This window comes from Syngnathus leptorhynchus, chromosome 4 (assembly GCF_054491065.1).
Source record: "Syngnathus leptorhynchus isolate UIUO chromosome 4, UIUO_Slep, whole genome shotgun sequence".
Lineage (NCBI taxonomy): Eukaryota > Metazoa > Chordata > Actinopteri > Syngnathiformes > Syngnathidae > Syngnathus > Syngnathus leptorhynchus.
This window is the reverse complement of record NC_141198.1, coordinates 9,093,938-9,117,614: the sequence shown is the minus strand read 5'-3', so window position 1 is coordinate 9,117,614 and position 23,677 is coordinate 9,093,938. Positions and strand designations below refer to the sequence as shown.

Genomic DNA, 23,677 nt, shown 5'->3' with positions numbered 1-23,677 from the left:
AGGAGTTGGAGTAGAAAGACCACTCGGGGTGCAGCAGTACCCGTCCATAACTACTCAGTCGTATTAGACAGAAGTGTCTCCATTGATCCGCATGTGGGATTATCCAATTATACACACTGAACACTCGTTCCCACACACAATCATTTTATTTGTGAGCGGATATAAAATGTAACGTACTATTTAAATATAGGTTCTGGATAAATATACGTATGACGCATTGAGTCACTTTTTTTATTTGATACATCTTAACAACATACAGTTAAAATCGTACAGTAAGGTCACATCAACACTGTCTGCGAAATAATATTTTACTATACTCATACTATAATATATATAATGTACTCAGGTTTAGCTTATTTTTGTGGGAGCCCAAGCAAATGGCACACGGGTGGAAAAGCAGCACGATCATTTCGGACCAGATTAATTTCTTGAAAAAAAATAACGTAACTTGCCGAACAATACATGGAGCTTACTGGTAAATGGATGGATATTTTAAAAGAGTGTTCCGCACTACCACCATCTTGTTGGGAAATAATTTAGGATTAGATAGGCTGTGTAATCTCTTTAGAGAGTGTGCCATCTCAGCAGACAGACCTGCCTATCACTGCATACATGTGCGCATCACTTAGGAGGAGCTGCAGCTTTTTGCTTTCCATTGACTATGGACTACACTTGCAACAGGTGCGCTTGTGTGTTACAGTGAAACAGCTTCTGTTGTTTTTATACTGTGCCTTTGGTTTTGGCTGCACATGGAGCTGCCTATACACAGTGAGTAATATTTTAAAAGGGAAACAAATACCGTAAATTTAGACTTTAAACGGAAAAAAAATGAAATAAGTCAGTGCGTGGAATGTAAAAGAAAGACTGAAAATGTCAAACGTGGGTGAACATTTTGATCGAGTGAGTGCAAAGTGACAGGTAGTGATGCAATATCTTTTTTTTTTCCATTACGCGTGACATTACGAACCCGCAGGGGTGTTTCCTTCAAGTGGAGCACAAAAGAAGAGACCCACAATTAATGCTGCCTTGTCACCAAGGTGTTTGAGTGTGTACTTGGGAGCAAGCATACACTCCAAGATCTTGCAGTCATTAGAGAAACTCTTGCAAAGACGTACACAAGGTCACACTGCCCTTGTGAAGGTCTTTTTATAACTCTTCGGGGCTTTACAGCCAATTGTAGTTGACTAAGTCCTCTCACTGTGCTTGACTTCACCCTCACATTTGAACATGTTTCTCTTTGCACCTTTCTCTGCTCGCAGCTCAAATCGAAGTAATACCGTGCAAAATTTGCGGAGACAAATCATCAGGCATCCACTACGGAGTCATCACATGTGAGGGTTGCAAGGTAAGATTTCACAAAGTGGAAGACAACACAACATCACAAAAGGAGTTGGTATGTTTTGTTCAAATACCCCGAGTCAGTATTAATGCATTGCGTTGACGTGCAAACAGGGATTCTTCCGAAGGAGTCAGCAGAACAACGCATCCTACTCCTGCCCCCGCCAGAGGAACTGCCTCATCGACAGAACAAACCGCAACCGATGCCAACACTGCCGCCTTCAAAAGTGTCTAGCCCTAGGAATGTCCAGAGATGGTGAGGCCCTTTTGGTCTACAATTTACCAGAGTATCTCGTACGGGAGATGCACGAAGGTAAATCCCACGATTGGTATTCTAATCCCGCATCTGGCATCTCTCTGCCCCTCTTCTTTGTTAGCGGTGAAGTTTGGACGCATGTCAAAGAAACAACGTGACAGTCTGTATGCAGAGGTCCAAAAGCATCAGGCCCGACTACAGGAGCAGCGGCAACAGCAGACGGGGGAAGCGGAAGCTTTGGCACGGGTTTACTCATCCAGCCTAACCAATGGACTGTCAACCCTCAACCATGAGATTGGGGGCACTTATGCCAATGGTCACGTCATTGACCTGCCCAAGGGTGGCCACGCCAATGGCGCTGGACTTCCAGGGGGCTACTACGGGATGGATTCCACCCAGCCGTCTCCAGACCAGTCAGGTTTGGACATGTCGGGCATGAAGCACATCAAACAGGAGCCAGTCTACGACTTGACGCCAGTGCCCAACCTGTTCAGCTATGCTGGCTACCAGGATAGTCAACTGGGACACAACAATGTCAGCATGGGAGAACTAGGTAAAGATCAAGTGACAAATTCACCAATGCTCTCATCACTCTTAGATTGTATCGAAGCACAATAATAAATACACACAGAAACAGACACCTCTGTGTCAAATGTATACATGCGTTAGTTAAGCACATACTGAATTGACTTACCTCCTCTCTCCCAGACCGCATTGCTCAGAATATCATCAAGTCTCATCTGGAGACGTGTCAGTACACCTCAGAGGAACTGCAACAGTTGGCCTGGCAAACACACTCCTATGAGGAAGTCAAAATGTACCAGAGCAAGGTGAGTTTCCTTTTATGACACTATTCCCCCTTGTTTGATGTGAACAATTTAGATTTCAGGTTTCCTGTGGAGTTTTCCCACTCGCTCCCCTCCTAGTCATGCATTGTACTCGGATTTGAGATGTCACTGAATTCATATTCTTCATGAACATGAATTCATGCTTAGTATAGATCAAATGCAATTACAAGATAGAAATAACATTGCCAACTTTCATGTGGTCCGGTTTAGCCTCGGGACGTGTTGTGGCAGCAGTGTGCCATTCAGATCACACATGCCATCCAGTACGTGGTAGAGTTTGCCAAGCGCATCTCAGGGTTTATGGAGCTGTGTCAAAATGACCAGATCCTCCTGCTGAAATCAGGTGAGTCCACTTCTGTTTGGTCTCTTACCCCCCTTGTATGCACCAAGAAGAATTTCAGGCTCCAACGTTAGCTCTGTTGTCCATCTGGCTCAGGTTGTTTAGAGGTCGTCCTGGTGAGGATGTGCAGGGCCTTCAACCCACTCAACAACACCGTGCTTTTTGAGGGGAAGTATGGAGGCATGCAGATGTTCAAAGCTCTGGGTAAGACATAGATTAGATTAGCAGTACATTTTTGTCGGGTATGAATGACAGTCAGGGCTAATTGAAGAAAAAATGTCCCGTAAAATAGTCAAATTCCTCTGAGCATGAAGGACTACAGTAAGAGGAATGACTTTATTTCTCTCCTTCTGTGCTCGCTTTCAAGGTTGTGACGACTTAGTGAGCGCAGTGTTTGACTTTGCCAAGAGTTTGTGCTCACTGCAGCTGACGGAGGAGGAGATCGCTCTCTTCTCGGCAGCTGTCCTCATTTCCACAGGTCAGTGAACAACCACTGATTGTATTCGAATGAAAGTAGCACATTCAAATTTCAACAAATTGTCATGGCCGTGCAAATCGTTCACAAGAATGAATATACAGTGTCTGAATGACTTCCAACAGACATGCAGTAAGATGTAATAATTATCAGATTCTACAGATGTACAATTTCACGTGGTATAAATTGGCATTACAGACCCTCTGTGGCTTTTGAAATGTATTTGTGCCCTTAATATGCACCTTTCTGGTTACTCTGGAAACAACGATGGAATCGTGTTGCGCATGAAAAATGAACAAATCTCTTTTCAGATCGGCCATGGTTAATGGAGCCCCGCAAAGTTCAGAAACTCCAGGAGAAGATCTACTTTTCTCTGCAGCACATTATGCAGAAGAACCACATGGACGAAGATGCATTGGCTAAGGTAAGACAACCAACCCGTCATATCTGCAAATTGTTTTCCTTTTTACTCCGTTAATATGTATTGTTTTTAAAAAAAAAAAAAAAACGTAACTTTTTTTAATGTATGGGAAGTGAAAACGCCTGAAAACCTGTTAATGTTATCATTACGTGACAAATACAGGTACAATTGAACTTTTTTTTTTTCCAGTTGTATTTTGTTTCAGATTTCCTATTCAAATCTGAATGTAGCAATAGAAAAAGTACATGATGAAATCATTTTCATCAATGCATTCATTTTTCCCATTTGATGGAGAATTCAACATTTTTCTTAAGCGCAGAATGTGCATTTGTGTACTTTAGTGGTTGTCATGTTTAACGAAGGCAAAGGTCAATGTGCCGCATGCTTGCCTTTATGTCAAATGGGATTTGAACAACCAGTGTGATCTCAGTCACTTTGAGTGCGCTTCCTATCCGATGCATTGATCTAACCATTTTTCTTTTCTCCTCTTCCCCGTCAGCTGATCAGTCGTATCCCGACACTGTCTGCTCTGTGTACGCTCCACACGGAGGAGCTTCAAGCTTTCCAGCAGCTTCATCCAGAAACAGTCAACGTTCTCTTCCCGCCACTCTATAAAGAACTGTTCAATCCAGACCCGAACTCTGCCATGTCCATGCCCAAGTGACTGACTGCCTATTGCGCCATTGCAACAAACAATTTGAGTGGAGGAACAAAAGAATACAAGGACAGCTATGTCTGACAAGACGACGTCGGTAATATCTACCAAGTTCACAGCTCCTCTTGTTTCATTCGAGACTGGGGAGGTGAGTGGTCATCCGACAGAAACTTAACACTTAGCGCCAACAATACGTACTAGGAATGTCCAGCACTTGTCCCATCCTGTTCACCGATACAGTCTGAAGAATGTATATAGAAATGAAACATGCCCCAAGCCACAACCTGAGCAGGGGTTACTTCTTGTCTTCTGACCAGAAATGTACAGACTTCAAAAAAAGAATAATAATAATAATAATTCTAAGAACAATTTATACTGTTGGTCTTAAAATATCGGTACATCCAATTTATTTTACATTTGAAAAAGAAATACCTTTTTGTTTCGATTTCTTTCTCCGAAATGAAGAAATTGTTTTAAAAGGCTGAATGGGGGAGGGAACTGAGGAACTAGAAAAGCTATTGTAGATATTCTCCTAGTACAGAGCAGATTCCAGTATTACTTCTGTTAAAATAAGTTAGTCCTAATTTAAATATACAACAGTCCACCGTGGCTGATTATTCCTTGTCTAAGTGTTTTAATTTTAACTGATACTTTCTCGTGTACAGAATTTGTAAAGTTAAGACTTGTAAAGGAATACTGGGTAAAACTGGGAGTCGATTTTTTTCTATATAGAAGCCTTGTCTGAATTTTGTTCATACGTAGAGAAGGAACAGCATCCTTCTGATGCAAACATGTAGAGATGTAAAGAAGAACATATGATGGATTAACAAAAAAAATAATAATAGCTACTTTTCAAGATGGATACGGTAATATTCTATATTGTTGCTGCAATAACTGAATCCAAAAAGCTGGATTGCTTTTTAACAATCACGGAGAAACAACCAATATAAAAATGCCATTTCAAAATCAAGACAATTCCCATAACCGTGCCCCATATAGTATTCCTTGTATGACAGGGCCCTGACTTCAGGGTGGTGGGAATTTTTTACCACTGGAGAGCAAGATGAGAAATGAAACTTCATCTTAATTTAAGGTAACGTTCTAATCTTCAAAGACCTGAATTACTGCTGTATCTCCTCATCCCTCCCATCACTATTTGCACAATCGAGTCCCTGGACATCCTGGGCCACTCCGGGCTGTGAATATGAAGGAACCCAGTGAGCAATAACTTTTATCCTGCCTTCTTCTTTTTTATTTTTTTTATTTTATCTTTAAGATTTCCTTTTGTTTTGCTTGGAACAGGGTAGCAATTTCTACTAAAATGCACTATATTAGAAGGTACTAAATTCCATCACAGGCTGTTTTTAAGTGTTTTAGCAAGACACAATATGGGCTGTGGTTAGAATATACGCAAAGCACTGGTTGCCAGGTGTGAAGAGAAATCATCCTAAATACCAATGATCACTCCGTAAATGAAAACGTACACAGAAAAACGTGATAGACAATCAATCAGCTTTGCTTTTTGTCAGGAGTTACATATTTATTAGCACTTACAAATGGACGTTTTGTTTTGAATTGTTCTGCCTTAATATTGGTTTCACTTCAATTTGGCCACTGAGTAACAAATGCACACAGAATTTTCCAAGGCAAGGACACTTGCATGAAAAGTACAGAGTCGGTTTGAAAGGTCTGTGCAGTCCTGCTTTTAGCCACTAGATGCTCCCGTATGCACTATTTTTGGTGAAGAATGACAAGGCTTCACCTAAATTAATTCTTCGTATTGGCACCAATTTAGGAAAGCATTATTATTAATTCTTGAACAAGTCTTTCAATTGTGTTAGAATGGACATTTGCTGAAATTTCAATATTGTTGCTTTTTACACAGTGGCCAAATGTAATGCTTGCTGTATGCATGGACATTGTGACTTGTTAAATGAATTCAATAAATATGGATTTAGTTGATTCAACCTCTCACCCCACCCCACCCCACTCCACAACCCGTGGCCAGTGACTCTGTAAGACAATCACTTGCTCATTAAGGCTTGATGCACTACATAGCATCTCTCAGGGAGCAAGTCTTTGCTGACTTTGCATTAGAAGAGGGTTGAATATTTTTGCAAATTTATGAGAACAAAAGTTTTTAATGAGAATAGGAATACTTTTTGCGATTAAAAGCAGCATATGCTAGCAATGGAATCTGCCCAGACAAGGCTTTGATTAGTGTGTGCGTGCGTGCGTGCGTGCGTGTGCACAGGGCATGAATTCACTGTCCTAATCTTATGTCCAGATTTTATGATAAGCACGGTGACGTTTAGCACAAGGAGAGCTCAAATTGCTCCATATCAGCGTGCTTTTGTCATCACTTGCGTACACTTATGTTTACTGCTTATTTTGCTGCTTATGGGGACCATGTGGGAAGTTCACTGGCAAACTGTGAATCATGCAACATCACAACGCTGGACAGTGAAATCCAACTCTGAAGTTTTTGTGTGAGATGTTTTTTTTTATTTTCCCTTGTTAGACTGTGAATCAGAGAGGTGGGATGGGGTTGTGAGAGGATGTGCTGGCAAAAACGAGTGGTAACATAACACTGTAAGTAAGACACTGTAGCAATAAGAACTGGAGGCATTTACTACTGCCATGTTTGCATTGTAAGATTCTTTTTTTATTTTATTACTATTTACTGTTATTATTGTTCTTATTATGTCTACTATTCTCTATTACTATTAGCCTATTGTTGTTCTGTTCTATTTGCATGACGTTTCATTGCAATGAAACATTTTGGGCATATTGGTGTTTTGTCACCCTTCTGGGAGGGATAAACGGCAGGGTGGGTTTAAAACGGGATCCAGAATGAAGTCAGCTCTAAGTGATTTTCCAACAATATGAAGGACTTTGAAATAAAATATTATTATTTATACACAAGGAATTTAAGAAATACTGTTCAACTGGGTGACTTGTTTTTTTTCTTGGTTTTTTTTCTGGAACCTTTGAATGTGTGAGTTGCTATCACCAGTCAGTGAACGGCCCATTCTGTACTGGCCTTATTGAACCGGATCAGAGACTCTTACACGCATGCTGTGGGTCGGAGGCAAACTTTTCTGAATGTTATGGAGTCTGTTTGTTCAGTGTGAGGGACTGAACTCAATACGCCTTTAGCACTCCATCAACACAGACAGACAAAAACAGTACATTTGAAAGCGCACAATAAAACTCATCACATGATGGCTCTGACAAAATGCACGGACATTTGAATACACTCGTTTTTTTAAATTACATTTCCTACACTTTGTCCAAGACACTAACTACACCCATGAAACCGTCCTCACCTTTCTTAAAAAGAACCCGAGTGTGTGTGCGTGAGAGAGACGGAGGGAGATACAGTGAGACTGAGACAATGTTTTGTCTACCGATGCTTTTGAAACTTTCTCGATGCATTACACATGCGTGCAGTTCAAATAGTGTTGAAAATTGTTAATTTATTTTTTAGAATGTCTGCGTGCAAGCAAGAGCAAATCAAATCAAATGTAGCAATCTGTAAACAATACCTGTAAAAAAGGTATTTGGCCTTACAGAATCTCTTTTACACAGGACTAAGAAAACAACATTTAAAAAAAAAAAATCGACATACAAAAGGAAATCTTTTCCTTTTGTTTTCAAAGTGCCATAGCTAGTGAGAAGAGGAATGATTGGAAGTGAGCCGTAGATGAGTTCACTTGAGAAACCAATCATAAAAAGAGTCAACTCAAGGAAAAATGTGCATTTGAATACACTGGCAAACAAGTTTTTACATTTGATGCTTTCTTCATTTAGTCATCTAGGACTCTGCAGGACTCTGAGCTCTGACTATCAATCCATGAGCGCCTCTGTATAAACAGTTTCTTTTTCACATCAGAATGATATTATGCGTATGCGTGAATGCATGTATAAATTTGCATTTAATTGTGTCGTAGACACCCACGTTACGGATTAGAATGGGTTGAAGTTCAGAGCTATGCAGGGCCCTTTACTGAGTCCTCCTTTGATATGTGTATATATATAATGTGAAGGTCTGAAGTGATTTTGTTAAATTCTATATTTTATCGCTTTTGTAGACATTTTGTTGTGGGAAGAAAAAAAAATACAATAAATTTTATGGGTGAAATTCTTGCCTCGTTTTTCTTTCGTACACATGCACATTATTGCTTACTTGAGCGCTTGTATAAACGCTGTGTGTAATGGCTAACGCACAAACCTGCCAATATTTGACCAGAGTTGCAATATCAGCACGTCATTTTCCCCCCCCCCTGCTTCAAGGGATAAAAGTAACATGAGGCTTTTAGCTTAGACGTTATTTTTCTCCCTCATCCTCTTGTTCTGTTTCCCCTGGCGTAGGTTCTGCCTCACCGCTGTTCTTGCATGTGTCCAGATGCCTCCTTAAAGCTGAACAAGAGATACATCAATAAGCCACATGTCGCTTCAATATCATCGTCATTAGCACAAGAAAGAGAATACTGACAGGGCTTAGAGGAAGTCCGTGCTTCCATCATGAATAATTTGGTTTGATTTGTTATAGAAATCTTGGAGAGGACATAAGAGGAGGAAGAGGAAACACAACGTACCTTTGAAATATCAAAACAACTGTGACTGTATGTTTGTTTGCTGCACTTGTTTGTTTTTGAGCAGAGTTCCTTTCCGAGCAAGTTATCCTCTAGATGCTGGTCTCGTGTCTACCCAGAGACATTAATTAATAGCTAATCAAAGCTAATGTCTCAGCAGCACATTGCCAGCACAAAGACATGATTAATACGTAATCAAAGGCGATGCAGCGCAAACGCACAAAGCAGAAGCCACCCCCAGCCACCCCGCCTCGAACACCACAGTTGTTATAGAAATAAACGAACGCTCGCGGCTTAATTAGCTGGCTGTTGATATGTGTTGTCTTCATTTGAAGTTGTTGGGGATTTATCTCAGAGCCAACTTTGGCCTCCTGAGTGACAACATTGAGGTGACAGTGCATTAATACATGCAACTCGAGCTCCTTCTCTGATTTTAAATCCAAAAGCTCTAACCTGAGAGGCCCAATGTGTGGCAGCAAGCACCGCACGAGTGCTTTTGCAGAAAAGCCTTGATGGCAGATTCTCCAAGATTGTCCGGGCCAAATAGCATCTCGCCCATGCTGCTACTGTGCAAGGAACAGAGACAGCAGCAAAGATGACAATTGTTATTTGAAGTCAAACTTGCGTGAGACAACCTCCACAGAACTTGAGCTAAACTAAGTTCAAGTTGTTGTAATACCCGTGCATATCTGCCATAACGACTGTTGGATCTGTCAGCTCCTCACCGACTCCTGTCGTATGAAATATACACAAAAAGTTAGGGGTGTGACTATTACCTTTTCAAATGAACTTAATTGGACCTTCTCTTCAATTTTGAATCCACATGTCCACCTGGTAAACATCACCATGACTTTCTGTACCCCCTCCAGTCTCCCTGTATCTTTGCCCCAAACTAATGGTGACATTTAAAGCTCAGTGGCTACTTTCCTCTGAGAACAACGTGTTAGAAGCCTCCTGACGGCAAGATACTTTTGTTCAATTGTTCAGCGGCATCTTAGACTCGGAATACTTGAATTGAACTGGGTTAAAGTTTACTTTAAATGTATTTAGTCTCTTGTTAGACAACAGCAAGTTGTGAAAGTTATAGTGCATTCAACTATTGTTATATTACATATATGTGCCAAATACTATAAGACATACCTATAAGTCTTATAGGTTAGTGAGAGCCACCCACCTTGAACATCAAGCACCAGCATTTCTCTGCATGAGTACTCATAGGTCCAGTGTGAGAAGGCGAGGAGTAGCTCTTCCAGTGAACAGGAAGGGGTGATCTCCTCTCCTGTGTTGTTGTTGTACTTTTGGAAGTTCCCGGACATGTTTCTTTCGATAGTCAGCCACTGGCCATTTGTATGCCAAAGGACCAATGATACATCCAGAAATCTGGCGACATTAATACAGAATTAATGGTGTGTAAAAGTGCAAGTAAAATCTCACTGCTACACATACTTTGGTGAATGTTTAATGTTAGGAGGTTTGATCTGGTTAAACACTTGCATCATCCTGTGTGCTGCCCTCTGCTGCTGAATCTCCTTTAAATACAGACACAGAATTTCACGTTAAAAATGGCAATGGACAATCGTCGGTGATTACTAGCTGAAAGTAGTATTCCTGTCACGGTCAACAAAGCAGAGAGGAATGTAAAGGGCACAATTTGCCTCCAATTGGTAGTCTAAATTATTTTGTACCTTTCAGATATTATGAACTCACTCTCAAACAAAGCTGCAGCGCTGTGCTACCGTAAAAGTACTTCTGCCATGCAGACACCACTTCTGGTCTGAAGGCTTTGACCACATACACCATCCCAGGAATAAGCACATCCTGTTCGGCCCACGTGCATAGCACCCTGCAGCCCTGCCGCAGACCCCCATCCAGTGATCCCTCTTCACTCGGGAGGTGCTGAAGAATTGCAGACAGGCCCCGTGAGGACCATGATGAGGCTGTGCTGGATTCAGGGTCAGCTTGTGAGTGAACTTCCTCCAGGGAGTAAATGCTCACCTCTTCACCACCTACAAGAAATTGGAGTGGAGGGAATAAATATGAGCATAATGTATCATAATTGATCTGTTTGATCATCTAAAATTAAAAGCCACAAATGATTTGATGTGGATGGCATCAAAATGGGTACCCAGAATGGAAACAGGAGTAAATGGGATTGTGTGAGCCAGTCGCATCAGATTGTTCCTTTCCATGGCTGTTCACATACACAAAAACATACAAATTTAATCAGGACAAAACTTTACTAACAATAGCTGTATCATGGGTGTAGAACACAGGATACATACAATATTGTATATTATAGTAAATTCATTTAATTAATACCTGAATAATGTGAATACAACAAATCCGTGGACTGGAATGAGGAACTACCTGAAACAATATCAGGACAGTAATCTCATGCTGTACAACTATTTTACACACATACTATAGATGATATATATAACATAAAATATATAATATAATATAATACATATAAAAAACGTATTTTACAATTACCTTCCACAGCAACAGCACTCTGCAGTCTAGAGTAGGCATACAGATTTAGGTTTGTTGATTTAATGATCCATATATACTGCGGTCAGCCAAAAAAGGGCAGTCAGACTTACGAAGATCTGCGACTCATTGATTTTGTCCAGCTGCTCCATGCTGAATGAGTGGGGCTCAAAGCATCCTGAATAATATATATATTCCCCAAAAGTATCAAATAATGTCGACTGATACGTTTGGTCAGATTTACGGTACCTGGTGAGAACACACTTGCTTCTGCAAATCCAAGGGTTCAAAATCTTTGAAAAAAATGTAACAACAAAAAACATTTTAAACAATAATATTCGACAAGTTAATTATTGAATAAAATTGCATTTTGATACTCTCTCTTAACCAGTTTATATTCTACACTGTGGCAAACACTTGCTGGCTGAGAGCTCAAATTAAGTATACACTCAATTGATTCATTTAAAAAACCCAATCGGTGCTTACTAAGGTGACTGAGACTAGTCGAAGCTGACCAGCATGCAGGTTCTCCTTTCAATTTTTGCCTTCTTTTCCAGCCAGCATCAGACAAAAATATATGCATGGTTCCCTATTGAAAAAAAAAAAGAGAATCGTTTTAAGTGCATGTATTAGGAAAAGACATACCAATAATACTGTAGTCAATAATTAAATATTACAATATTGGAATATTACACTATTACAAAAAAAAAAAAACTTACGTTGGCTGGGGTGCTTTCTTGTATTTTAACAATCTTTCTATTTGGGGTTTTTCTTCTGTTCAAGGCTTGGGGGAAGTCAGATGATTTGGACCACTCTGCAGAACAAATTATTAGAGACACTCACAGCAAATTATTCCAAAAGGATTCCAAGTAATTAATAAAATGCACTGAATTGGGATTTCAATGTTCTCTCAAGTATTTTGTGAAATGCTGGTCCAGAAACACAGGAAAAAATGTGCAGACTAAAATGTTAAATGAGACGTGTGACATCTTACAGTCAAATGTCTTGGAATATTAGTTCAAACATTTTAAATGACAATAGTACCTCTGCTCCTGCTCCACTGTAACGATGTGTCATCTCTGAAATTTCTTTTACCGCCTTGCTTGTTCAGTACTTTGTTAAGAAAAGGAAACGATCCCCCCCGTGGAATTTGGGATTTTCCAAAGAAAGTCATATTCTCCACACTGGATGACAAGGATCTGCAGTAGCCATAGGGGTGGTCTCTTGACAGACAGCCCGACCTTGGAGACTTTACAAAAGGTCTGCTCACAGAATGCAGTTGGGTGTCATCCTGACGGAAGATACAATTTTCAAAATCTTTCGTGACTTTTCCAGGGTCAGAAAGAACATTGCTAGTACCAGGTCTCAAAACTTATAAATTGGAAAGATGATCACGCACTCTGGACTCATCCACTATCTGTTCATCTTCATCTTCACTTCCTTGATCTTCCTCCTCTTCCATGTCAATTTCCTCATGATTTGGGTACGGGTGTAGATCACAGCTCCACAGCTTACAATGTGGTGACTCCAGTCCTCTGTCAGCAATCTTGAAAGAAAGAGGAGACCCACAGGGAGATGTTCCACGTGACTCATCAGGTGCCTGATCAGTGAAACCACTCAGATGGTTTCCAACTCCATAAAGGTGCAAAACTGTAGAGAGGGATGCACTTGGAGAGACACCCACACACAACTCAGGAGGATGGTGAGCATCAAGCAACTGTAATTCATAAGAAAAAAGAAAATCAGTTGCAGAGTTGAGAGTTGCAGAAAGATGACAAGATACCTCTTTTTCTCCCTCTTCCATTTGTCCTTCCCCTTCTCCCCTACTCCCTCTGATTCCCAGATGGGACTCCTGTGGCGCATGTCTAAGAATGTAGCCTTTGATCAACGAGAAAGAAGTACTTTTACAAGACTTGCACATCAATCGTCTCATATTTGACACATCATACTCCGAGCCACCTCTGTGCAAAGTCCAGCTGTGAGGAAGGACGTGTTGGGATGTTTGGATTAGTTGGGACTGAGTCAGGCGAGCCTCCTCTTGATGTAGATTGTCAGAGGCAGAGAGCAGGGTCAGTGTGTCCACAGCCAGTGCTGATAGGTCCTGAAGTTGACCCAGCTGAGAGTCCAGTTTCGTGAGATTGTCCTGAATGATGTTGACCTTCTCTGAGACTTCCCCCACCATTGTGCACATCTCTTCAGCTCTATTTGAACACATACTTGTCAAAATAAGTCTCTTGCGCTATAGCAGTACATCAATGTTTTTCTCAATTGCAAAAAAAAAAATGTTGTATTATAATTATTATAATAAATGTACCTTAAATGGCTAGTTTTGAAACTACATTTAAAAAAATAACTGAAGTCCCTGTTGTAGCACAGAAAGGAATACATTATCTTGAAATTTGTGACAAGCTTTCGTGGGCCTCAAGTTTCACACATGGGCACTAAAGCAACATAGAATACGGTACAAATTGTCAAAATCAACTATGGCACAAGCAATGATTTTCGTGAGTCAAAACAATTCAGAGTAGCAATACAACCTGTCTGCTGTGACTCTGATTCTGTTCATCTGACTGCTGTGAAGATCTTGATTCTTCTCATAGAGGTAGGCCTGTACACATTTCTCCTCAAATTCATGGAGCTTCTTGCGGTCATCATGGGCTAAATAGAGCTCTGGCAAAAGCATGTTCAAACAGAAAAGACACTGTAGTACCTACTACACACTTCATACTCTATAATAAGAAATGTATCTATATTTTTAAAAAAAATGAATGAAAATTAGATGTAGACAAACTCACTAAGTCCAGAGCTTCTTTCATCTCCCTCGGCATTTCCATTAAGTCGCTTGTAAATGGCTCGCAAACCAAAAGTCACGTGACTGAGGAAAATTAGGGGAGGAGGCAGCCACGGTCTGTCCTGATAGGTCATTATGTAGCGATAGCGGTTGTACTTCCACAACTTATTGGATGTTGATGCCATATCAAAGTAGATGTTGCTGACAACAAAAAAGACATTCGAAAGGTTAAAACGTATCTCTCGATACTCAAACTTTTATGTTGGACATATTTTTTGCTGAGGCACTCACTTAAAAAATGCAATGAGAATGTTGACCATGATTATGTACTGAAAAAACATATAGACAGCTTGAAGGAATGCCGTGAGAAAGGAAGCAGGAGCACACGGGTGACCATCATCACAAGCTGTTAACACAAACACACACATTAAAACCATCCCCTGATCCACCCCTAACACACACACACAAACTGAACCACTAACGATCTATCTCTGATGCGTAGACCTCTCCATAGATCATCCAGTAAGGCTGGAACACAACGTCACGAGCTAAACTCCATGACGGGTCCTCATCTGGTGACAGGATAGCCTTCCTGGATACTCCAAAACTCAGCAGTACAATTGCCATCATCACCACAATGAAGAACATGTTGGAGGTCTGGATGGACAGAGAGAAAGAAACAGACAAATAGTGATGAACAAAATATTGTACTTTTGAAATAAATGTACATTACCCTCATACATACCATTTTGGTGATCATTGTGAGGTAGGGACCAGCATGTTGATTGACCGCCAGTAGATCCATCACCCTCACAAACCAAAATATAATGTCCAGACAGTAGGCCAACCGTCCAACTGTCCGGTATGGGTCAGCGTGCCAACGCATCACCAAAGCAAACAGGAAGAGTACGATGGCAAGGAAGTCAGATATGTTCCAGTACTCTGAGAACCAAATCTTCAGTTTCTGACTCAGCTTTCTCGGTTCCGACATTAACACCTGATAAGGGGGTTACACGTAAGTGACAACTATTAATAATCAAAGTAGCACATTTGATCATTTTATACCTGGTGTTCTCACCTCTCTGGTTTTCTCCACTGCTGTAGTCAAGATATATAAAATGACCAACCACTCTTGAACACCTGGTTGATCGTCCATCTTCACTAAGATGGTGTAGGAGAATAACATCAGGAAGGCTAAGTATGATATCTATGGTTGAAGAGATTAAAAAAAAAAAAAAACCAGTAAAAAAGCTATACAAGGCATTTCCATTCCAAATGATTAAGAGTGCTTGAGTGTCTTAGAAAATAAACAAATTAATGCTAAAATGTACTTATTCCTGGCAGCATGCGTGTCACCTACTGTATGGAACCAGAACTTAACAACAGGAGCTGTGTAGAATTCATAGAGTCTTGTCATCCAGGACACCGTATGCAAAAGGATTGGGAAAAGACCCTCCCACCGAGAACCAAGACGTTGGTCCTGGGATGGCAGTCCATGCTCTGCATCCTTCTTGGCCTGAAAAAGGGAATTTCAAAATTGGATGGAAATTGAGGCCTTCCGAGTATGATGTTGTCAGCACGTACCATGCGAGTTTCATCATGTGTTTCTCCTGACTTAAGAGTGTCACGTCCAAAAGTAATTGCCTCATGAGACTGGGGAACATGACACATCTCAGCTTTACTTTTGAATTCCAACAGCAGAATGGCAGGAGGCAGAAGAAGGCTCAAAATGATCTGAAAAACAGCAACCAAGTCTAAAACATATGCATAAGCATGACAAGTCTCAACAAGTTTTAATCTTCTATACATCAAAATAGACTAAGAGATTTCCCAAGGTCACAAACATGACTCTGCTCACATTACCTTTAAATATGAGTTTTTTCTCATGTTGAGTGGACCAGTCCAGAGATCAGTGAGGAGGGTTTGCGTACAAGAGTGTGAAACAAAAGGTCTGTGACATGAAGAAACTGCTATTTGCAGGCAGGTAAAGTGGCTCCATGCCTCCATCTCAGACGTGAGCAGCTTCATGGCCATCTTCTCATTCTGACGAAATGCACAGTCCAAGACATTCACCGCCAGCTGCCCAAACTCACTAGGACACATCACGGAATAAAAATACGATCACTATTATTTTATATGACCAAAAAAAAAAAAACACACAAAACCAGCAGCACTACGACTAGAAATAAAAGCAATAGGGGGGGGGGGGACGATTCCCATGTTAATAAATGATCTTAGAAATGTATCAGGAAATAAGAAACATGGGTGAGCAAACATCACAGGACAACATTGTTATGAATCATAAGTGTTTGACTCAATACCCTCCTTCTCACTCACAGTGAATAAGCTTTGAATCGTTCTGCAATGTGGTCATCCATGCTGCTTTGCCGTGCCTTAAAGGCCATGGAGCGGTAAAGCTTGCAGGCCACAGCGGCTCGAGCAAGCGCCTCTTCCCCATGCTGCCATAGGAACAGCGCCATCTGCTGGCGCTGCTGAAGCACGGCCCACACAAAGACGTCATTAAAGTTGAAAGAAAAAACCAGTGGCGCTTCACAAAGACCAGGATTCCATACAGCCTTCTCACTGGTACCACGTAGCACTATCTGGTCCTGGATTAAAATGAAAGACGTAATTTCTATCAGAATAGAATAGCAAATTCAAAATGACAACGGAGAAAAAATTCTGGGAATATTCATTCCCAAAGAACATGTCATTTGATGTGATAAAAAGTACTGTGCAAGTTACATTGTGTGCAGGCTACTTCAAATGATTATGACATAATCATAATTACTAAATGAGACTACAAACTGTCAATCTCTTCATTCGTCAATTATTCTAGGATCACATCAATCCTGCAAATTGCAGTATTTTGTGAAATAAGAGCATTTCTCTTCTCCAGCTCTGAAACAGTTGTTGCATTACTTCCAGATGATTTGACATTTCCTACTGAAAGGATTAATCACCCACCCACCTTGCGTTTGTAAGGCTGAGCAGTTCTAAAGAAATGGGGGTCTTGTGGACTTCCACTCCATTGAGATTTTGATCTTATTCCCATTTTTTGTTCAGACAAGGATGCGGTACTGACGCGTCTACTTTCCTGTACACACAAAACTAAGCAGGAGAACGGAACTAGAATGAAGAATCAAAGAGTAAATAACCAATTTTGTTCACCTTGTTCTGCAATCTGTTGTAGGCAGTTCTGAAGTGTTTGCGTGTATAGGTGCTGCGGTATGCACCTCCTATGAGGTATTCTATGACCAAGCCCATGTCAATGATAGACAGACGATAACCAAGAGGTAGCGAGGTCTGCACACACACGTACGCAGATAAGTTAACATCATACTGTACATATAATGCCTCCAAAAAAATATTATTACTTTAACAGTTACCTGTTTCACATCCTCAACAAGGTGGTGAAGAAATTGGTCTGGCTGGAAAGCAAACATTTACATGATTATTATTAATAACAAACAATATATAGTTCACTATATAGGAGGAGAACAAAATTCTAATGAGGGGTGAAATGAAACCAATTTCAATCGGAAAATCGGTTTTGATTTAAAAAGTGCGAGTGCAACGCATCAAACTGAATTGTTCCGCTTGTAAATATTTTGAGATATGTATCACAATCATAAAAGTGAGCTTGTATCACGTATAAAATCGAATTAACCCTGAATCGAACCGAATCGAAATATTCAACTTTAAAACTGAACCATCCTTAAATTGTATTGCTCTTTGTTTGGTGAGATTCGCATTAAATTGTCTTTGTTGGAGAGATGCAAACCCCTAATTATGATGGTTACTTTTTAATGATGTAGCAGCCAGATAAAGAAGTCTAAATATTGTATATTCAGCAGTGGCGCTGGCTGTAGTTTGTTTCTTTGGGGGACTTATTATACTAGAATTATAAATAAGTAAACACTTTAACACACAAAAGATGAAGGGGAGGAGAATCAAGTGTATACACGATAAAGAGTCCTACGGTCTTAACGGCATTCTAAACAATTGAAATGAATGTAAATGACCAAAAAGCACAAAGAATCTCTTGGGCCTGGGTTTGCTGTTGTTGTGATTTCAATCACAACCACTGTTTACAATTTGTGCTTCAAAAGAGACAAAGAAATAAAGTGGATTTCCTCTGTGCGTGCAGCAAGGGTAGACCACATTCAAAGGAAAGAGTAAAAAGGAAAACAAGGGGAAGAAAGTATTCTGTTGTGATTGAGAACAACAAATAGGCCTACTTGTAGACGAGTTAATATTTTACAATAACCATGTTATAAAGTTCCTCCAGGCGATCCACGGTGAGGAAATGACTCATAGTCATTCCGTTGTCAATCAGGAGTTTGACAAAACTGACACGATCCATCATCAAAGCATCCAGCATGGCCTGTTCCAATGAACCCACCTATGATTTCACAACAGCAGAAATGAATGGGTTAAATCTTCATTGCCATGAATGATTAGAAGTGACAATCTGTCACACATTCACAATGAAATTTAATTTAATTCAATTATTAAATTCAAGAGACGGTAATCATATTGAAAATGTTATCAAATTGAAAATGTTATTAAATTAAATTTAATTACAAGTCAGGAGCTATTTTTCAATAGGATTGAATCAATGCATAAAAAAAACATTACTCGCAGAAAGTTAAGATACTTGATTCCCGGGTGAAGATGAAGCTAAAATGCAAAATGCACTGTCATTCAAAAGCTGGATTTTTGAACTGTTGGCTTAATTTTACCTGCCAATGTTGTCCATAAACCAGAACATTTTTCTGTGCAATGTCAGCCCTGTCCCAGGCCAGAGTCATACTCAGCTGCTCTGCAGCGCTGGCCTTTGTACCTGTGCATAACAGATGAATAGAAGAAATTTAAACTCTTCATTTGGACAGATATTTTCCAGTAGCTATTTCACTACTTCTTCCAAGGTACACCAGATGCCAGTTACAAACAATTGAAAGTGAGTACCCTTGAGAATAGTGTTCAAAATAGCAGCATCTGGGGCCATCTGGTCTTCTGACTCTGAATCAAAGATGGTTATCTGAAACACACAGTGAAATAGAAGCAAGCATTTCGAATATGTGACTGATCATACCAAATCAAGTGGACTTGTTCTTTCACTTACAGATTGTCTGTGATCCATACATTCCAGAAGGAGACTGCAAAGGTGAGATGCTTCCTTCCTATCAACTCCAAAAACCTCCCCAATTCTTACAAGGAAGCCCTCTCTAATGTCTGCAGCTAACTGCCTGAAACAATATGAACGTTATTTTATTTCAATCCTTTTGATCCATCTCAAGGACTGCAACTAGATGTCCCACGAGGTAGAGTAGAAGAAGAGTACATACCTGTCGGTATCAGTGTGCTTATGTAAAAAGGCAAGCAGGTCCGCAGCCCTTCCAGATCCCTCAAAGACAAAGACTGGTACAGGTGGGTTACTGCTCACGTAGTCAAGCACTGTGGACACAATGGCCGGGCCTCCTTCTACGACCACACACGCCATTGGCACTCTTTGATTCAATCCTATGGGGTGCAGATAGGAAAACGCTGTTGCCGCAAAGTGCTGAATGTTGATGTTGGCATGCATTTCTGAAAAGGAACAGCTAGTTTACATCAGCGACAAATGCACTGTACGTTTTTGGAATGGGGTAGGAGGACAAAGTACACAGAGAAATTCCACACAGCCACGGGGAGAACACGCAAACTCCACACAGGAAGGACAGAGCCTTGATTTAAACCAAAGTCCTGAGAACTCACGAGTGTGGATCTTCAGCAGTTGAATGTGTTTCTCCAGCTTCTTCCTGAGGCCTTCTTGGCAACCGAATTTTCCTAACGTTCCGTCATCCACCAGAAGAAAGTGGGAGTGGAAACTATTGAGGTAGGCCCTCTTGCTTAAAGGGTTTCCCAGTGGCTGGTAAGGCCTGAAGACCTTAAAGAGGAGGGGACAAAGATGTGCGCATTATACGGTATATCGTTAGAATGACATGAACAAAGAACCTAATTTGAATACACACATCTCTTCCTATAAGGTCTGTGTTGTTATCTATGACTCCCCAAGATGTGAGCCCAATTGTGTTCCTCTTCCTCAGGTTGTGGCCACCAAAGCTTTTCACTGCCTCACCCACATACTTGGACACACCTATACAAGATGGCAAGAAAAACAGATGGCAAAGCAAACATACCATTCAAAATTTACTTATTATGGAATTTAACCGAGTCACATAGAAACAATGCATATTCTATACAGGGTTCTTACAGTAATACATTTCTGTAAAATACATTAAAACTGTGGAAATGTACATTTTTACACAAAGCATTTAAAATAATTTGTGAAATGAAAACCTGGTTAAAAGATGATGAAAGATAATAAAAGTGATTTTGTTGTACTCTCAGGTGTAAAAAAAACATCAACAAAAGCAGAATGACTCTTGGTTACATAAACCATGAGTTATTCTGCTTTTTAAATGACCATGACGTTGCCATGAAAACATTCATTTGGAATATGGATCATACTGTCAAAAAAATAATAAGAAGAAGAAACACTTACCAGTATTAATGCCATCAGTAAGTATCCAAGCTCCGGTGCTGCGAGCTGCAGTGATCAGGCCTTTAGTGAAGGCTTGCTTGACTTTGGGAGGAAGGCTGAAGTTCTCAGATCCTCCATGAACAGTTAGTAGGAGCTTGGGTCTATCCATCTGCCATTCCCTCAGCATCAATTGGAGGAGTGCCTCTGGCTTTGAGTCCACGGCCACACGTACAAACTATTAAGAGAAACATATGAAAATTAGACTGACAGACAGAGAGATCTAATCTGTGATGAAAGTTCAAACCTCTCTGTTCACTCTGGTCCAGGCAGAAGTGTGGCATATGCTGCCACACTTTGAACTTTAATGGGGGACCCTTGTGGGTCCAGGACCAACAAACTGCATCATGTAATCACTAACCTTGGCCCGACACACACGTGCTGCACTGTCCTGAAATGCGATGGTCCCATAGGCATTGGTGGGACTGGCTCTGGTGTGTAGCTCCAAAGACCAGTCCTCTGATACATCTTGTTCAGGATCGGTAAAGAATGTCGGGGGAGGTGCCTCTTGCCAGGAGTGCTCGACCATAAGACGACCACAACAACACCTAAACAATATTTTTATTAAATAGTAGCACAAGTGATGGTGGAGTTAAGCATAAGACGTTTGTAACATATCAAAGAATTTGACATTCGAAAGAATAAATTAAGGGAAAAAAAGTGTTGAAAAAGTGACTTTAAGGGTTTAATTAATGCTGGAATTGAGAGTTCCCGAATAGTGAGTTGCTGCAAGACATTGTAATTACATACACGTAATTCTTAAATCGTACCTGATCAGGTTTTGACATACTTGACATACTGGAATGCATCTGGAAAAGGTAAGAAATTAGATTTTTAGAATGTAGATGACGTGGTTCCTATTTCTGTAGATTATATGTGGCAAATCCAATATTTTTATTTTCTAATCAGTATTTGGGTTTGTCCTTTGTGCTTTCTGGAAAAATAAAATGACAGCCACATCGGTTGCACAAGGTTTTACATTTGCAGAAAATTGGGAATTTAAAACCCACTTCTTCTATTGTAAGGTCACTGTGAATGTTGGCTAGGTGAGGAAAATAATTCCTTGATACTAAAGGAAATACAATTATACCTGTGTAGATCTCGACAGGAGGGAATAAACTTCACACATTCTCTCTTGGAGAAGGTTTCCTCAATCCAGGATTTATGTGACTGGAAGATGAGGAAAAAAACATATTTGGGGTTTTAAGCCCAATTAATAGAATTTTAAACAGTGAAGCAGAGAACAGTCAGAGGAGACCTAAATTGCATTATTTCTGCCAGGATATCAGATCTCTTTTAAGGTTCCCAATTTAGGTGCCCAATTTGACTCTGTGGTTCAAAGCAGTATTTTATTCATACCGCTTCTTCTTTCTCAAGGTCTCTTCGTCTCCCGAGTCCAGCAATTCAAGCAACATTTAATAAGAAAAAAAGAAAAAAAAAGGCCCGACGTGATGTATTGAGGGAAGGAAATACACGTCACATCTTTTTCCTGTGATTTGTGTACGTTTGCAGTCGACGCCCTACCTCCTTAAGACACAATGCCAATTTTGCTATGTGTTTTGTTCTGACTGAACGGTAAATGTAACAAATTAGGAAAGCTGATCTTGGTGCTAAAAAGGAATTTGGAAAAAGAAAAGAAAAAATTACAGGGATATCAAAGGTGTCCTCATGACTTGCGCGTTTGAGCATCTCAGTTCTGCATAATAACAATTCGTTTGTCACCAACACGAAAGTTTGCGTAAACAAATACTAGGAGACTCTCAAGTTTGATTTAATTAAGAATACATGCAGATAGTAGTTATTAGGACTTTAAGCACTGTCGCTTAAATAGTTTCATCACGCACGTCAACTCCCTCATAAATTGCAATGTAATAGAAACATATTAAACTTGTTACAATATAACTACTCAGCAACTCACCATAGCTGGAGGAATGAGGTAGTTTCAGACGTGATTATTAATGTTCGAAAGTCTTAAGTACGCTTTTTCTCATTGGTAACCGACAAAAGTGGCACTGTTATCAGAAATGATACTGTAAGTCCAAAGGGTAATGACCGAGTCTTTGACAGTAGACTTGAGACGGTCGCGGTCTCCGCCTTGACGCACTTAGCACCCTACCTCTTTTCCTCCATAGTTTTGATTTCCCACAAAACTCGCTTCAATATCTAAAAATGCTCTCGATGTTGTTTTACACAATAAGTGCAGCTTCTGTGATTTCAATCAATCCACGCTGCATCTGTGTCCAGTCAACGAATCACCCTCAATCAAATAAGATTTATTCTTTTAATTATCTTTAATGCAGTCGTTAGTACCTGGACATGGTACACGACTGTGCTGAAATGTGATGATGTGTCATTATGGAAAAATAAGGGCTACATAAGCCATAATAGGAGGCATAACTTGACAAATATATTCACCATAAATAAAGCGCAACTTTCTTTTTTTCTCGTTCATATACATAGAATATATATATATATATATTCATACCATATATATATATATTCATACCGTTACCATTTCACACATTGAATACTAATAGCATTTTAATAACTAATAACACTGATAACACGGTAACGGTATTGCATCAAGGTACTTTATGCAGTATGTATAGTATTGATGTCAAAATTCTGGTATCGTGACAACATTACTACAGTGTACTGATAGTGTACACCATAGTAGCCTAATGAAACGTTTTAGGAGACACACTTATTTCCAAGTATGTTTAGATGTGAGGAGCAGCATAATTATTTTTTAGCAAATGTGGCATGGTTACCCATGTGAACTTACCATTGGTCATTGCGTTTTCTCCACACTCTAATTAATCAATATATTTCAGCGACCAAAGTCTTCCGATATTATCAAGCAAAACAGATTTGACAAT

At 40.1% G+C, this 23,677-nt stretch overlaps 2 protein-coding genes across 2 annotated transcripts; one reads left to right on the top strand and one right to left on the bottom strand.

Annotated features, from left to right (window-relative positions):
• Positions 1-734: 734 nt before the first annotated feature.
• Positions 735-8,477, top strand: rorb (RAR-related orphan receptor B). The gene is made up of 10 exons (XM_085909901.1): positions 735-768; positions 1,260-1,345; positions 1,453-1,594; positions 1,716-2,147; positions 2,303-2,424; positions 2,653-2,785; positions 2,879-2,986; positions 3,150-3,260; positions 3,569-3,681; positions 4,178-8,477. Exons 1-10 carry the CDS (start codon positions 750-752, stop codon positions 4,340-4,342), a joined length of 1,431 nt encoding a protein of 476 aa, XP_085766027.1. The 5' UTR covers positions 735-749; the 3' UTR covers positions 4,343-8,477.
• trpm6 (transient receptor potential cation channel, subfamily M, member 6) lies at positions 7,567-23,593 on the bottom strand. Its single transcript, XM_085908958.1, has 43 exons — positions 23,584-23,593; positions 22,717-22,721; positions 21,889-21,968; positions 21,569-21,607; positions 21,160-21,346; positions 20,763-20,976; positions 20,230-20,354; positions 19,973-20,144; positions 19,564-19,738; positions 19,341-19,464; positions 19,184-19,256; positions 18,958-19,058; positions 18,477-18,617; positions 17,602-17,643; positions 17,384-17,518; positions 17,184-17,309; positions 16,550-16,821; positions 16,076-16,304; positions 15,797-15,946; positions 15,573-15,728; positions 15,291-15,419; positions 14,958-15,209; positions 14,695-14,869; positions 14,504-14,618; positions 14,217-14,413; positions 13,959-14,091; positions 13,381-13,622; positions 13,205-13,299; positions 12,821-13,138; positions 12,466-12,712; positions 12,141-12,235; positions 11,908-12,010; positions 11,671-11,714; positions 11,535-11,599; positions 11,425-11,450; positions 11,251-11,298; positions 11,057-11,122; positions 10,639-10,937; positions 10,378-10,460; positions 10,106-10,311; positions 9,611-9,662; positions 9,385-9,491; positions 7,567-8,755 (listed from the first exon to the last, which is right to left on the bottom strand). The coding sequence occupies exons 1-43, from the start codon at positions 23,591-23,593 to the stop codon at positions 8,664-8,666; spliced, it is 5,745 nt and encodes a 1,914-aa protein (XP_085765084.1). The 3' UTR covers positions 7,567-8,663.
• Positions 23,594-23,677: the final 84 nt, after the last annotated feature.

Bases quoted from the DNA above. Each gene is read 5' to 3' on its own strand.
- trpm6 (XM_085908958.1), bottom strand. The intron at 15,947-16,075 runs GTAATGTGAGCA...GCTGTTTTTCAG, and splicing joins GAAAAAACTCATATTTAAAG to ATCATTTTGAGCCTTCTTCT. The intron at 13,623-13,958 runs GTTGTATTGCTA...GTGTTCAAATAG, and splicing joins ATCAGAGTCACAGCAGACAG to AGCTGAAGAGATGTGCACAA.
- rorb (XM_085909901.1), top strand. The intron at 2,148-2,302 runs GTAAAGATCAAG...CCTCTCTCCCAG, and splicing joins TGTCAGCATGGGAGAACTAG to ACCGCATTGCTCAGAATATC. The intron at 2,786-2,878 runs GTGAGTCCACTT...CATCTGGCTCAG, and splicing joins GATCCTCCTGCTGAAATCAG to GTTGTTTAGAGGTCGTCCTG.